At 35.5% G+C, this 17,142-nt stretch overlaps 1 protein-coding gene across 1 annotated transcript in view; it reads right to left on the minus strand.

The window, feature by feature from the left end:
• SAMSN1 (SAM domain, SH3 domain and nuclear localization signals 1) overlaps positions 1–17,142 on the minus strand; it is a 62,655-nt gene that overhangs the window by 8,673 nt on the left and 36,840 nt on the right. The window contains exons 2-6 of the mRNA XM_027843574.1: positions 16,316–16,387; positions 12,750–12,905; positions 10,999–11,128; positions 8,749–8,900; positions 5,001–5,207 (exon numbers count right to left, since the gene is read on the minus strand). Coding sequence (XP_027699375.1) covers positions 5,001–5,207; positions 8,749–8,900; positions 10,999–11,128; positions 12,750–12,905; positions 16,316–16,387 — 717 coding nt within the window. The remainder of the gene's footprint in view (positions 1–5,000; positions 5,208–8,748; positions 8,901–10,998; positions 11,129–12,749; positions 12,906–16,315; positions 16,388–17,142) is intronic.

The raw sequence follows: 17,142 nt of genomic DNA on the forward strand, positions 1-17,142 counted from the left end.
TGCAGAATCTGATTATAGACTGTATAAAAATGATTTCTTGGGCTTTGGTAAGAGCCATAAAGCTCATACCCAAAGGAGTGTTTTTCCTCCCCAACTCATCCCAGAGTGTTTTGCCAGTCACTACCCCTAGAAGAGTAATGGAAGAAAGTCAACTCTAGGAGAGGGTGAGTAAGCAGAATAGTGGTCCACTGGAAGTTAGAGGAAGAAGAGGGAATGAGCTATATGATTGCTTCTGAAGTGAATTGCTTCCTAGGGGCCTATATTACTGTTTCTTCACCAGGCTTTCCATGAAATTAAATTTTCAGGTCAATTCAGTGAACATTTATTAAGCACCCACTATGTGCCAGGACTGTACTAAATCCTGGGATTTCTGATTATAGCTCTGCCTTGTAGTCTCATGTAGCTTCATTTTCCAAAGCCAGATCAAGACCCAAAGGTGTCAGTAAGGGTGAAGTCCATTTTCCTTTCATCCTTTTTATGTGAACATTCAATTTGTAGATCGTAATTCATAGGAGATCTGAGGTGAATACAACACATTTTATGATGTGTATAGGATCCTAAGGGATAAATTCAATTACTTCATTTTGGATGTTGTTCTTTTGGGGCAACAATTGTATAAAGTCAATAATATGACTCAGGTTGAAGAACTCAGATCTATTATTTCTTGTACCAAATGAGATTTTATAACTGTCCCCTGCACTTCTATGACACAGGGAGTGTTTTTTGGTCAAAAGGGAAGTGGTAGAGATGATAGATACCAAGTAGACTTATCAGAAACAATTGTATATTGCAAAAATATAGAAAATATATGAATATAAAAATCCTATAAATGTGTAGCAAATATCATAGAGATTTGGAGTGAGGTTAGCTGTTTTTAATAATGACTAGTAAACTCTCAACTTGGATTTTAATAGGATTAGAGAATTTAAGAGTTCTCTGTCAGATTAACAGAACTTTATTTTAAGAGACATTAATGGCATCTGAAAATCTAGAAGTGAGAATGATGAGTGCAAGCTCTAATACACAGACTTGTTTATCTAAAAATTCAAAAGATTAGAAAAAGTGAAAAGATGATATGTAAAATAAATATTTTAAAGTTTTTATGCTTCATTGTTAAACCTATTTGTAACTTTATATCGGCTATTTTAATTCAAACAGTAAACACTTATAAAATCTAATATTAGAAAGTTTCATTTAATTTATCACTCTATGCTTGATCAGCATGGAGGGATAATTCCATTATAAGTTTAATCATGGAAGATTTTTACATCTGTGCATCAATTTGAGTATCTATTTGAAGAATTTTTCTTGGTTTGGGGAACTAAGTCTGAAATTTACTCTCCCTTTCCAATTCATTTCTGTTCAAATTTTAATAGGCAAGAAATTTTATTCAATTTGGATTTGGTGAATTATAAATAGCACAGTGCCTGACACATGATAGGCACTTAATAAATGCTTGTTGGCTGACTGGCTTATTGACTAATTAGATGAAAACTGGGCTTTGATACATTTTTTATTATGAACTATTTTATGATTAGAATGAGCCTGTGTCCTTCCCTTCTAGGCAAGAAATGAATAACAGCAGTAAAGGAGCTAAGTTTCAATCTAATAAATATGCCTTGTTTAGATAGGAATATAGCTCTGTTTCCATGTAGCAGAACATTAGATTGTGGGTGTGGCAATTGTAAAGGTTCAAGAGACATAGTTTCTGGATAATTTAATCATTTTATTACTAAAGCCAGCACATTATTAATAAAAGGATGGTCATCTGGCTGTCTCTTTTAGACCAAACGCTGCCCTAATGGCAGTGAGCTCACAGTTTATATGCCCTTCAAAGAGTAGTTGTGCCTGGGGGTGCCAATCAACTCTGATTGATTGGTGGGCTATATTAAAATGAGAGTATTGGGTTACTTGATTTAGGTCACCCAAATCTTGGTCAAAGAGACATCAATTTCCATATTACATTTCTTGACAATAGGGAGAACCAGCATTTTTCCCAGAACTTTCTGAGCAAACACAATGACCAGGAATATACTCCTTAGCCCAAACTTAGAATTTCTTTTACTGTCTGATTAGATCTTGGCCTAGGTAAGCTTTTAAGATAAATTTCCCACACTTCTGGTTGAGGAAGTAGAAAAGGGGAAAAATTTTGGTCCTAATACAATAATTAGTTATTAAATACAAGAGAAAAATATTTATTTCTCACATGGAAAATTAACTAAAATAGTGAACCTCATCAGATTTATGCTTCCTTACACCAGGATGATTTTTCTAGTAGTTTATCCAATAATAACTTTCATTGTTAAAAAGGCCTCAGCCAGGGTCATTTTATTTAAAAGCCCTTTTAACATGGCAATTTCCTGAATAGTAACACATATAGATTAAGAATGTAACTGTAGCAATTATTATATTTCCTTAAAAATAATGGAAGCCTAAATACATATGTAAGTAATGGAGGAATAACCAATAAAGAAGGATAGGTGAGAGAGAGAGGAGGAATAATGGAATTACAAGCATCAGTTTTGGCATGGAATAAGATGGAGTTTTTGATGAGAAAACCAAGTATATGTGATTCAACCATCACGTACTCTAATGACGTTCTCTCTCTCTCTCTCTCTCTCTCTCCTCTTCCTTCCTCTCTCCCTCCCTTCCTCTCTCCATTCAAATTTTTGAACTCTGCCTTCTGGTAGAACTATCCTCATTGGTGGGTTAGTGAATAAAATTTCACCTAACCCATTGTGCTTAGTTGGTCTCACATCTCAGGCTATACTTCCAACCATCTACCATTCACCAAGAAATCATGGTTTATGGGGGCATTTTGCCATTTGCTTTCATTTATCCTCCTTCCCCTTCTCACTCCTGCTTTCCACCTATTATTCTTGGTCTGTTAACAGTAATCAAATCAATACTATCATTGATACTAGAGAGGGCATGAGTTTAATCCCTTATTAGAATATGAATTCGTTGAGGTCAGTGCCTGTTTCACTTTTGAATTTGTGTTGTCAGTACCTAGCACAACATGAGTACATAGTAGGTGCTTCGAAAATTCTCTTCACAGAAACGCTTAAGATAAAGGCCATAAAGTTAGCTTTCCTAGACATCACTAAGTGGTGATGTAATTACGTGTATTTCACTCAACCTCTTTGAACTGAGTCAGTTTTTACCATTTGTAAAATTACTTGTACTACTTTCCTTCCAGGATTGTTATGAAGCAAGACCTTTGTAAAAACACAGTGTATTATATACATGTAAGCAATGATTATTATTATATTGAATTATATATGCATATTATATTGAATTATACTTTATTTAATTCAGCATTTATTAAGCACCAAATATTTGTCAGCTATTATGTTAGTGGCTGGGGATATTATGATAATATGAATTACTGTACATTAACTTCCTACTTTTATTTGCTTATAATTTCATAATAAGTAAAAGGAAGTAAGAGGAGTAAACTTGCTAAAATCAGAAAAATCTCATGTGGGAAAATGTAAAAATAAGCAGTACTTCATAGTTTCAAAAAGAAAAAACGAGAAGTAGTTGAATCAAATTTAGAAAAGTAGTAGAATTAAGATAGTAGAATAAAAATTTAGTTTTCAAGAGAAAACTTTATTACCAGAACCTGAAAGGTCAATAAAGGCCATTTCAGGCAGTTTATTGTAACAGAAAGAATACTGAAAGAGGGCGAAGAGATAAACCTGAGTCAGAATCTAAGGAGTATTAAGGCTGTCTGGTCTAAAGCAAATCACTTCCTCAGCGAGTTTTCATTTGGAAGATGAAGTGATTAGACGAGATGACTTTTAAGGTCTCAGCCAGCTTTAACGTACTAAGAGCTGCATTTTTTCATTTACCTACACTAATTCTAATAACTTTTCTATTTAATAGATAACAAAATAGCAAAGGCTACTCAATTCAGTGCTAGTTGCCCTCTTTTTAGGGGATAAATTGTATAAATTCAGTAGACATGACAAGTTGAAGACTGAAGACAAGAGGTGAATACACAAGAAAGAAACAAGAAAATTTACTAATTTCTGGGGTAAAATAATTGCAAAGGCATATCCCAAGTTGTGACTGCTGTTATTGAATATTAAGCATATCTGAGAGTTGTAAGTTTACATATATCTAAGATACAGAAGACACAAATATGACTATTTAGTATAAAATATAGTTAAAAGGAAGTAGCAGGAAGCAAGAATTCTGAAAATAACAAGGTAGTTTAGAGAAAGCAATGGATAACAAATGGATAACAATTGTTTCCATATAATGTTAAGAGACCTAGGGAAGGTACCCTGCATGTTGAGTGGACCCTTTGTGGAGAATTTAGAGGGAGAGATAGAGAAGAATTACCAAGGATGAAAAGTGGATGGATTGAGACCTACAAAATTGGAAAAAATACCCATATTGTTGGGATCATAGATCCATCAAAGAAATATCTACCTCATAATGTATACAAATTGAAATAAAATATAAATATTTGTATATATATAGTGATTTGTAAATCTTATCCTCATCAAGAAATGTCAGTTATTCTTAATAACATTTGCCTTTATATACTCTCTCAGCCTTTTATCCTAAGTATTTGTGATGTTCAGCAGTTCCTCTGGAGTCACTCTATCTTCTATCAGTATTTATCCCAGAAATATCACAGTAAGTGCCACTTATGGAAAACAAATACTTACTTTGCATTTGATGTATTTCTTAAGATACACACACACATATGTATCTGCCAAATTGAATCAGTATTTAGAGTTTGACTTCATAATGCTTAAACAAGTAAGGATCTGAATTGGCATGAATAGACTTTTCATGGCAATGTACTCACTAGGAAACCAAAAATGAATATGGTGTTTTTTGCTGATTATAGACAGTACAGATTGACAGTAACTAATTGTGATCTGAATCACCTGATTTAGGTTAAATTCAGCAGTTGCTCATAGAGATGAAACCTCCATGTTATCCATACACAAAGAAAACCAAATGAAAATGTATTTACTGACCTGAAGAAGAATCCTCTCTAGGAATTCCTGCACAGTTTGCGGTTTGGCCCTCTTACTCTTTTGGTGTGCTTTTATCTTCTTTGGCGTGGCTTCCTCTTCCAAGATTATGTCCACGTAAATGAATTTGAAATTGCCCACTTTTTTATTTAGCATTCCTGTCCACATACCCATTGGGGTTTTGCAGATAATGTCTATGATGTCTCCTTTCTAGAAGTAAAGAAAATCTTTAAATCAGTTTAAACAACTCTGATGCTGTGAGTTATCATTTATTTCATTATAGAGTAGAAGCTGAGGCAGTAACAATGAAATCTGAAGGGAACCAAGAGTGACAGAAGAGAGCCTAAGGGGAAATTTTGGGGAGGTGATGGTAGGGTGGTATCATCCAATAAACATAGTTGTTTCTTTTGTTCCCACAAGACCTATGGAAAAAGTTTTACTATAAGAATGTTTATGATAACAGCCAACAAAGATCTGTCTTGAATGTGTGTATGTATGTAGGGGTGTGTGTGTGTGTGTGTGTGTGTGTGTGTGTGTGCGTGTGTGTGTGGCAAATACAGGCACAGTGCATATAGTAAGAGGTAGAGTAATATCAATAGCTTTTTCTTTCATAAAGTAAAACACTGGAAATAAATTTCTTGAATTTTTTTCATTTCAAAATCAGATATCTATAAAAAAAACATGTCCTATGATGCAGAAGGGCTTAGGGCTCATTGATAACCTATAATATGTGTCAGTAGCAGCAGTGAGGAAAATTAAAATGGTTTCAGCACATCTTCCTGTGATCTTAGACTAGTCACTGAATTTCTGATCCTCAGTTTTCTCATCTGTAAAATAAGAATAATATCTCTAGTAACTATCTCACAGTGCTATTATGAAGTTCAAATGAGATAGTCTATGGAAGTGCTTTGAAAGCCTTAAAGGCATTATATATGTTAGTTATTATTATTACTGATAACTTTCTGATGTCTGATGTTTATCTCCTTGCATATGTAGCAGCTCACCCAATGTTTTATATGAAGTTCCTCACACTGTAGTACTGGGTTTCCCCTCAGAGGAAAATTTCACCTTCTTCTCTCCAAGTTGCTCCTGATCATATGTGTTTTTGGTGGTGAGAGGGGCATATGTTGTTATGCCAGTGTTTCGAGTTCACCTAGTTCAATCTTTCCCAACTGGAAAAGAAAAATTCAGACCATCTAAACACTTTCAATTCATCATATGCAAATAGAATGGTTGCATGGAATGAATAAAATATATAAATAATATGATGAATATTAAGTATCAGCCATATTACTCAATGCTTAACTTAGTGCATATGGCATTAGAAGCATTTCAGTGAAGATCAAGTTGAAGTGATAAATGTTAAATGATGAAATTTATCCAACTGTCCCAATCTGAATATGAGAGGGAAAAAACTTGTAAAACTCTCATCTAGGAATCTGATTGACTCATAGTTAAAACTGTTTAATAGGCATGGCATACTCCACTGAAATAGATTTTTAAAAATGATAAAGGGAATAGGTTACTACATAAATATAGAGACAAATTTAACTTAGACTGCCCTCCTATAGAATTTACTAAGTTCCCTACCTGAGACGTTTTTAATTAGAGGAGTAGGGGTCAGACTTATAATTTCATTGCTATGTGAAAGTCCTGGGTAAAGAAACTCTCTTTACCAATGTAAGTCAGTGATTCTCCTGCAACTTAGTCTTAGATAGTTGCCTAGAGCACTGAGAGGTTAAAAAATTTAATGTAGTCTGTATGTGGCAGAGGTGGCCCTTGAATCCAGATCTTTCTGGCTTTGAGGGAGGTGTACTTTATATATAGTGAGTTCTGCTAAAACATTTGTTTTGAAAACAGGAAATTGTTCCAGTGTGATTGATGTATTAAGGAACCATTTGAGTATAAGTAGAATTTTACATTTGCTTATGCATGGTTTCATCTGTGGGAAACAATAAGAGTGTAAAAAAACTGCACCTCAGTAAATTGATCTGAGGAGGAATACACAAGATGCACGCACATGCAATTCAAACTTCTACCAGACGACTCAATTCACTAAATGTGTTGTCTCACAAGGTTGTGTTTTGCTATTCTTTAACATTTGTGAAATTTTCTGTATTAAAAAAACCCAATCATGCAGCATCCTAACATGTCTAAACATCCTGGTTCAAAAATATCAAGTAGTGCATGCAAAAGGAAAGCTTTAAGTATTGAGAAGAACCTGCATCCTTTCTGATGCCTTCTTTCATAAGCAAACTTCAGAAGTTTTTCAGGGTAAAGTGCCATATTTATTGGCTATCTTCAGGTGCAGTAGGAGCTGTGGGTAGAGAAGAGTTCATCTACATCCATGCACTCCACCCCTCTACCTTCTACTTCCTAACTTTCTACCATTGCCTCTTCTGTGTCCCAATTGTGGCCCACTGAGGCTGTCCTTTCGCCTGTGACCTCCAACTTTGCCAGCCCCAGTCATGAGAATGGGGGTGCAGCCAAACAGGAGTTCAAGGTTGTGGATGCCACCATTACTTATTGTAGTATTTATATATTTCTTAACCATTTAACATGTGTAAAACTATGCTACCATTTTTATTATGTTTCTATCTTTTTTTATGTTTCACTGATGAAAAGTTTGAGTGTTGTGCCCCTAGCTCCATTTTTCTCTTAAGCCCTGTAGTTTTTATTGTGTGATTTAGCATAGCATGGTGATTTTTAGGAGCACATATGTCTTGTTATGGCAGAACTGACTGTATGCATTGCTGCCTCCCACTTGAGATCAGTGGCAGTGTGACTGGTCTCAGGGTGTCTAGTGTCTCTACTCAACTCACCTCCCTCTCCCCACACCCTACTTCACCCAACACACCCCAGGTGACTAGAATGATCTGTCTCTGTGTTATTGAGGGCTGTACTGTTGGGTGGGGAGGATCATCTCTTTTAGAATCCATAAGAATTCTTTAACAATTTGTTCTGTTACCGGCTTATACTTAAATAGAATGAGGCAAAATTAAATGAGGAAGTACACAAGGGCATGAAACGGAAGTGTGCACATCTAACCCAGTGATAAACATTTAGTCTAAAACCATCAGAAGGAACATTTCAGCATAATTAATGGAAAACAAAAGGTATTTCTTAGGTGGGATGTCTGTCTGCCTAATAGCAATCAACTTAAAACAAGCAGAAGGAGCTAAGACAAGTCTAGTTTTGCTTGGTGACCTTTTCCTCAGTTTTTCTGGTATTCTTTCTTGCTCCTTGTTCTTCCAGAGCTGTTTTGAATTTCAATTTCTGTTTGAAATCTTTGTTTTCATTCATTCATTCACTCATCAAATATTGCAGCTATCATGTACAAGGTACGATGCTAAGTATTTCCTTCCTTACTACTTTTTTTTTCTTAACCTCTTTCAAAGTTTAGAATTAGCAGTAGGAACTGGATATTCCCAAGCAGTTAGAGGGGCCTTCAATGTCCAGAGAGTAATTCCCCTCTTCCTCAAGACCCCTTACATCCTTATATTACTGACAAAAGTTATCAATAAATAATACTTAAGACTTTTTAATAATAAGACATCCGAGAAAGTATCATCTGGAAAACCCATTCCTGAGCTTGGATAGACTGCTCCCCACAACACATTTTGTTCAATGTTTTCTGTCCAGCCAGTTCTGCTACATCCAAAGAAACTGGCATTACTATGCCAAACCAGAGTGTGCAGATATAAGCATTATTATAACATTCACAAGAAGAAGATTTTAACATTTCAATTACCTTAATTTTGAGTGAGTCAGTGTCATAGGGACTTGGTGTGAAATCTGTATGTACTCTGGCTCGGCCACAGAACGGTCCTGTGTATGGGACTTCATCATCCAATCTAAAGCTGTCTCTGTTACTTGTGCCATCTGAACAACTTGTGATTCCACCTGATAAAATCAGAGATAATATTTCATATGTAATGCTATAAATATTCTTAACCATCATCTGGGGACAAATTAAAAAGGATCATACTAAGAAATCACCCATAAACTTCTTGTGGCAGTTTTCCCTGACCTATCAACATATCTGCTAACTACAAATTAGCAAATCAACTGTTAACAATTTATATTTCTTCCACTCATCCCTTACCTTTTCTTTTTTCTTGCAACAACCAATCCAAAAGTTTATTCACTTATGTGTGAAGGATTATCGTTCAGAGATTTCCTTGATTAGTTTGATGAGTTTACATGGTGGTCAGCTTTTATTTGGGACTTTTATTCCATTTCATCTAATGGGGATAAAATATAATTGGTTTGGGCCACCATGAATCAACTGTGGATGGACTGGTTGTTGTCTCTGTATTGACATAGTCGTATAGGGACAAAAATTAACTCTCTAGTCTTTGACCTGTGCTCATTTTTTTCTTCCAAGGAAGAGCAAGACTGAAATCAAGAGTTTCTTTTACAGGCTCAACACAAAAGGGTGTTTTTGACTTACAACAGTACATCCGTTCATCTCCAACTAACCTTCAACAGCCCAAGGCAATCACTTCAAAATTCCATGCAAAGACTTATTACCCTTTAAGTACATAAATTATGTCTACCGATCACAAGCTCCTACATTTTTGTCCATGTTCATATATTAGTATATACCAAATAAAAATAAAGGGAATAAATACAAAGTAATTAAGTACAAGGCAGTTAGGGATGAAAGTCAGTAGAAGTTGGAGGGTGGGGATGGGATCTAGAAAAGCTTTGTGTATAAAGTTAGTCAACAAACATTTGTTAAGCACTTTCTATGTACCTGGCGCGATGCTAAGCACCTAGGATACAAAGAAAGGCAAACACATTGTCCAGGTCTGAAAACACACACACACACACACACACACACACACACACACACACACAAAAACCTGACAGTATTAATGAATGAAACAATATGTTAACAACTGGGAGGTGAGGAAGAAGAATAACCTCTTCCAGAAGATGGGATTTAAGCTGAGTCTTAATAAAACCAGGGAAGCTAGGATGCTGATATGAGGAGAGCATGCATTCTGGGCAAAGGGACAACCAATGAAAAGGCAAGGCATCTATAGATGGAGGATCCTGTTCAAGGAATAGCAAGGTCAATATTGCTGTATCTTAGAGAGGAACAAAGTACATCAAAACTGGAAAGGTAAGAGGTCCAGGTTGTGAAGGACTTTTAAAAGCCACAGTGAGGGTTTTATATTTGATTCTGAAGTTTATTGAGTATTTGGGTAACATAGTCAAACCAAACCTATATTTTAGTAAAAATCACTTTGACAGTTAAGTGCATAATAGCCTGGAGTGGACAGAGTCTTGAGGAAGGGAGGCCAACCAGAAGGCAATAGTCCAGATGTGAGGTGATGAAGGTCTGTCCTAGGGTAACAACTGTGTAAGTGGAAAGACAGAGACATATAGGAGAGATATTGTGAAAGTAGAAATGACGGAACATGGTAATAGACTGGCTATGCTTGAGCTGAATCTTTAAAAGAAGAGAGGGATAGTATGAGAAAGAGGTGAGGAGGGAGGACATTTGAGGCAGGGGAACAACCAGTTAAAAGGTGTAGAATTGGAGTGGTATGGGTTATTTTGTATGTTACTTATGCAACAAAACTTTTTGGAGTACTAATTTTCTTTTCTTTTCTTTTTTTTTTTTAGGCAATTGGGGTTAAGTGACTTGCCCAAGGTCATACAGCTAGTAAGTGTCAAGTGTTTTGAACTCAGGTCCTCCTGACTAAAGGGCCAGTGCTCTATCCATTGCACCACCTAGCTGTCCCTGAATATTAATTTTCAAGACAAAATGGTTAAACTTTTGAAACAACACATATGGTCCTTAATCTATCAGGTGTAATTTTTAACAGTATAGACTTGATGTAGAATCAACACATTTTAATTTTTTGTTATTTGTATTACCAAATATGCTAATTAGATAAATAAAATTACCTCTAAATAAAGCCATTAAAAAAATGAACCTCTCAAGATTATCACGTTCAGTACTTCTTACGTGTTCCTTTGAACTTACTGGATGTACTTTGACCACTGTAGATACTGTCCATGGAGTCACTGCCTTTGAGAGGAAATTTCTCAGTGTAGGCTGCAACTCCTGGGTCACTGTTTCTATATGAGTAAGCATCTTCTTCATCTTCTTCATCCTTTGTTTTCAAATATCACAGTGTAAGTACAAAAGAAAGTATTTCTATTGAATATTCTCTCTCTCACACACACACAGCCTATATGCATCAAATAAGTCATATTTTAGCATCAGCATATTTAAGACTATAATAACAGCAGCACAGAACATGACCATCATTAAATACTTAATTAATTTCTGTTCCTAGAAGAAAAATTTAGAGTGCATTTGGGGAAAAAAAACTTTTAGATGGAACCATTGTGAAATTCTACTTAAATCACAATGGTGCACAGTTACAATTTAGCACCAACATATTGTCAAATATATTTTAGAAAGGTAAAATGGATCACAGTCATATCTCTGATGAAACCATATTTGATTGAGCTGCTTCATTTTTGCTATTAATCTGTTTACCAACACAATTTGTCATTTAGGAATTCAAAAAAAGTTTAATCTTTTCCTAATTGTTTCACCTCAGAGTTATTTGCAATTAAGAAACATTGTTTATCTAAGACTCTTTAAAATTTTTATCCATTACTTGCTACTACTCAGAATCTTAGACTTTTTACAGGAAAAATCTAGTGTTGTGTATTTGAAATTGGGAGAGATGAGCTATTTCAAAATATGTTTCCTTTTTCTTGAAATTATCTCAAGTACTTTCCAGGCATATGCAACTTGTATAAAGCACGTTGACTTTGTGATGTCTATCCAGACATAATTTCATCTTATAGAACATACACATACATATTTTATGTAGACCATTTGAATGTATTCTTTGAGCAGTGGCTGGGTGAGGGATGTTCCTTAGTGCTTTCACCCAATTATGCTTTTACATAGATTGATTGTAGCTATACAGTCATCTGAGTGAAAGGCACTATTAAATACCCAGTCAGCAAAATAGCTCCCGACTCTTAATGCGCATAAAAAATTATGCTCGGGGAGCCTGGAAAATGTATCACAGACTGCAGGTGGTCCCAAAAGCCTTGGCACAGTTTTAAACTATTAAAGCTTAAGTGGAACCAAGGCTTTTGGGATATCCTGTAATAATATTAAGAGAATGCTAATTTCTGTATTCCCTCATCCTCTATTTGTAGTTCCACTTGTGTGCTAGGCCCAGAGCTTTTGTGGTATAATGATAGGCAAGGAAGTCTTCCAGCAAAGTGGAAGAACGAAGAGTAAAATCTGAGCACTGGATTTGGAATCCGTCTCTGAAACTTACTAGCAGCATAGCCAAAGGCAAGATATAGCACTTCTCTGAGCCTCAGTTTTAAAAATCTATAAAATGGACTAATTATACACTGCATAGCTATTGTGAGTGAAGTTTTTTGTAAACCTGGGTGCATTATATAATTTTGGGTTATTATTATATTTATAATCTATCTTGAACAGCTTGCTACCTGGGATGAACACTTTCACTAGTAATTGAGAAACACCTGTTTTGCTCTCGCCTTTACTGTGAGATTTTAAGCAAGGCACTTGGCTTTTCTCAGCCTCAATTACCTTGATAAGCATAATAATAGTTCTCCTGTCTCTCTTACTGGAGACTATAATGAGAAAATAGATGTGAAAGTACTTTATAAAACACAAAGTACTGTAGAAAAAATCATCAATAGTCAAACTGTTGTTTTATAGACTATACTTACCTTGTCCTCAGAAAGGGCTTTGATGTACTTCTTACCAATTTTTTTCTTCATAGTCCAGGAAATAGCCCTCATTTTTTTGCCTAGACTTCTGCCATTATTTGTAGTTTTAGTTGGTTCTTGCCCTCTATCTTCATTTATGTCTTCCTCTTCACATTTCTAAATAGAATTATTATTAAATACCATAATTATAAGCAAAGAACCTTAATCTTAAAGTAATACCTAGAAATTTTAGGTTATGTGTATTAATGTGTATATTTTTATGGATAGTCTCCAGAATTTCAAGCAATAGACTTATTTTCCAATCTATATATTTCAAGTGGTCCAACCATAGTTGTCTGTACAAAATCTCAAAAATTAGAGCTTTAAATATTAACTTAATGGCTTGAATATCACTTGAATGACCTTATAGTCAGAGATTGAAGTTAGCTAATTCTTGGACTGGTCATTTCAACATTTTATGTATTTTAGATGGATGAGTTAAATTCTAGGCAGATTACAAGGTAAGCATGTGTATGTATGTAAGAAGTGGGAGATATTTCTGGAATGAAACTGGAACCTGATATTCATTATGAAAAGGTAGTAAAGATATATGGCTCTTTCTTACATAGCTTGAGATAGTTTTGACATTCATTGATTAAAAAGTGAGGTTCAGCTAAAAACCTATCACAAATCATTGCCATTTCCCCATTACACTAACAAAGGGTGACTCAACAAATGTGTAATGGCACATGTGGTTCCATGAAAATGAATCTTAGAGGTGGAAGGGATGTTAGAGATTGGAGTTTATCATCCTTCCTAGTTTAAGAATTAATTCTACCCTGACAGACGGCTGCTTGTCCTTATTTGAATACCACAGTGGCAGGGATCTTCTCTTTAGAGAGACATCTAGAGAATGACAAGAGGAAGTTTCAAAGACATAATTAGTATCATTGAGAGATTAAAGTTTTCCTTGTGATTTACCCTAAACTGACTGTGTTGCATGTTATAGAGGAGTCAGCAAAATCCAACAAAGTAAACTAATATATCTTACTAATTCTTATATTCTTGATTATACTCTGAAGTTATTCTAATGGAAAATATTCATAGACTCTTTCAAAAGTCCTGGATGAATAATAATAGCAGCTAGCATTTATATAGAGCTCTAAGATTTACATAATGTTTTACAAATATTATCTCATTTTAGACTTACAACAACCCTGATGGGTAGGTGTTATTATTATGTCATTTTATAAATCAGGAAACTGAGGCAAAGAATGGTTAAGTGACTTGCCCAGAGTCACAAATCTAGCAAATGTCAGAAGCCAGATTTAAATTCAGGTTGTCCTGGCTCCAGGTTCAACTGTAGCTCTTAGACAATTTCATACTTGAGAATTCAATTTTTTGTTTTTCAATTCTATGTTTTCTCACAAGTAAGTTATTTAACATCCAATAAAAATATCAGAAAGCAGATATATTAAAACACTGAGGTGTTCATAAGCTTAATCTTCAGAGGTATTTTCTGATATGTTATATCAGAAGTCTATATTTTATATAGAATTTTGGACTTCTCAAACTTCAGACCTGCTACACTTTATTTTAGTAGTAGTAAAGCTATTCTTACTCATTAATTATGTTTTTATCAATAGTTCTTCCTCCTCTGAGTCCCTTTATTGTCTGTACCACTTATTTGGAACTTATATACCAATTTGTAAGTTATCTTTTTACATACGTGTTCTATCTCCACAAATGTATGGTGAGTTCCTTTGAGGGCAGGGACTATGTCTTAGAGCTGGAAATAGGATGGAATGATAGGGCTTTGTTTCAGATTGGGAAAGTAAGAGCTATTGGTGCAATTGTATTCCTGTAAGACAAGAAGGCAGTAGCAGAGCCTGATAGCATAGCAGAGCTGTTAAAGGGTTGGAGCTTTGTGTAGGACCTTGAGAATCATCCAGAGAATTGCTAAGAGAGTTGATCAACTGTAGCTGCTTATCCTTTGGGTCAAGATGGGGAGAGAGCAGAGGCCTGGTAGTACTTGAGCTCTAGCATGGTCTAGGGAAGAAGAGAGGTTCCAGTGAGCAGATGGTGTGTGTGGGGGAAAGAGAGTGGATGTATCTACCATCTCCCACACATGTTGCACCCCACCCAAAACTACGCTGGGCACAATCCCCTTCTCCCTGTGGAAAAGTCTGTTGGATTATCTTCCTTGGGAAGGGTGAATTTGGGGTCAGAGTATTCCAGGGACAAAGAGGTCCCTCTTTCTATTCATTCACTTTGCTTGAATTATCATATCATTATTCAGGAGGGTCTTCATTTGGAATCCAAATGAGGCTTGGCCATATCTCAGAAAATCAAATTTCAGACAAATTGACTAAAAGAGCTCCAGACTAAGGATCAGGAGCCTTGGGTTCTAGTGTCTTCTCTAAAAGTAACTCTGGGTCTCTATATAAAATAAGGGACTTGCACAAGGTAGTCTCTAAGGTTGTCTTTAATTTTAAAAGCTTGGATATTCTCTCATGACTTTTTGAGAGTTTTATGAGAGTTTGCTCCAAGCACTCTTTCAGCCCCTTGACCCAAAGGATCTCTCTCTTCACTATAAGGATACCCATCCAAGTGAGAAGAAACAATTGAATTTAATATGCAGTTACCAAGAATGATTATTTGGAATAGGAAGTTAGAAGTCAACACACTTCTTCTCCTGGGTTGGCCTACCAGAGGTGGGGAACTTGTGGGTTCGAGGCCACATGTGGCCCTCTACGTCCTCAAGTACAGCCCTTTGACTGAATGCAAACTTCACAGAATTAATCCCCTTAATAAAAGGATTTGTTCTGTAAAATTTAGACTCAGTCAAAAGGCCACACCCAAGGACCTAGAAGGCCACATGTGGCCTTGAAGCTATAGGTTCCCAACCCCTGCTAGCCAAAAGCATCCTAAGTGGTTCCCATTGGCTTCACCAATGGGAACTAGTGTTTTGGTATCTCTCTCTCTCTCTCATCATGAAGCAGTGCCCATCCCTTGTCTCCCCTGCCCTCCCACTCTTCCATCTGAGTATACTTTTCATGCTGCTTGCTCTGGGTATAATCTGTGTTCTTTGCCCCAGGTCCAAAAATTCCTAGTATTCTTTTGCAGTATTTCTATCCCATCATCTGGCAAAGTGCCTTGCACTATGCATAGATAATCAATACATATTTAGGTAATTTAAATTATTGTATTTTGCAAAAGCTGCCAGGTTATATTTTAGGTTTTTACACTTTTGATATTGTATCTGTATAACAATCACAATAAATTAAAGAAGTTATTTTTTGGCAAGCGTATTCACCATGTAGAAACATGTATGATTGGAAAAGTAAGTAAGCTGTTCATGAACTGAAAAGGAAAGATAGTAACAGCCTAATTGCTGCATTGGTTTCCACAAAATTTTCCTAGCACCAAGGAGTGTTTAGTATGTTCGGTAGATCCTCTGAGGAGGGTTTACAAAATGGCACAAGCAAAACATACATACAATAAGAAAGTGCAAAGGAATTGTAATATGCACTTGTGGTACATATTAATGAGATTGTGGATCAACAGAAATACTGAATTATACTTACTTCATTTGAATCTGCTGGTTTGGATATGGAATTGTTCCGAAAACGGTCAAAATTCCCAAAGCTGCTGCTGCGCTATAAATGAAAAAGGGAAACGGAAATAAACTTATCAGCTGGACATTTCTTAATTTGGAAAATGATGTAAAATGTACATTATAATCAGCAAGTTTGTCTCTCACAAATACTAGGATGCTTTTTTCCCCTCTAATGGATATAATATTTTTGAATTATAAATATTACTACCACTTAATAAATATGATGAGCAAAATTTATTTATGAGTTTAGCGTTAAAACTTTTAGTTATCTTATTAAAAATCAGGTGATTTATTCTAACTGCCCAATAGGTGGAGTCAATTCTTTGTGAGAGAATTAATGGACAAATAAATTCAGTGTGTAAATACCTCAATCGTGCCCCTCTTTCCTCCATAATTTTTTCAGAGCTTAGGGATTCAGATTTCAGTACTAATTTTGTCAATTCTGCCCACATCTATCAGAGAGGATGTTTTTAATGTGAAGACATTTTGGTAACCGAGAACAGATTTTTAAAGATTGCGTAATTCTCCAAGAGTCCATGCCTTATAATTACTCTAATCTCTTATGTAATTTGGAGATTAATGACCAACTCTACTATTACAGGAACCAAAGTATGGTAGCTATCCACATGTGTCCAAGTAATTTGTGAGAATAGCTCAAGACTGCCATTATCTAATACAAACCACAGGGTGAATCAGAGTAAAACGAGGCAGTTGCCTAAAGTCAAAGAATAAACTAACTTTCCTTTAAGATTTCACCCATATGCATTTGTCTCATTCTACATTAAGCATTGTTTT

This window comes from Vombatus ursinus, unplaced genomic scaffold (genome assembly GCF_900497805.2).
Source record: "Vombatus ursinus unplaced genomic scaffold, bare-nosed wombat genome assembly UNPS02014924.1, whole genome shotgun sequence".
In the NCBI taxonomy this organism is placed as follows: domain Eukaryota; kingdom Metazoa; phylum Chordata; class Mammalia; order Diprotodontia; family Vombatidae; genus Vombatus; species Vombatus ursinus.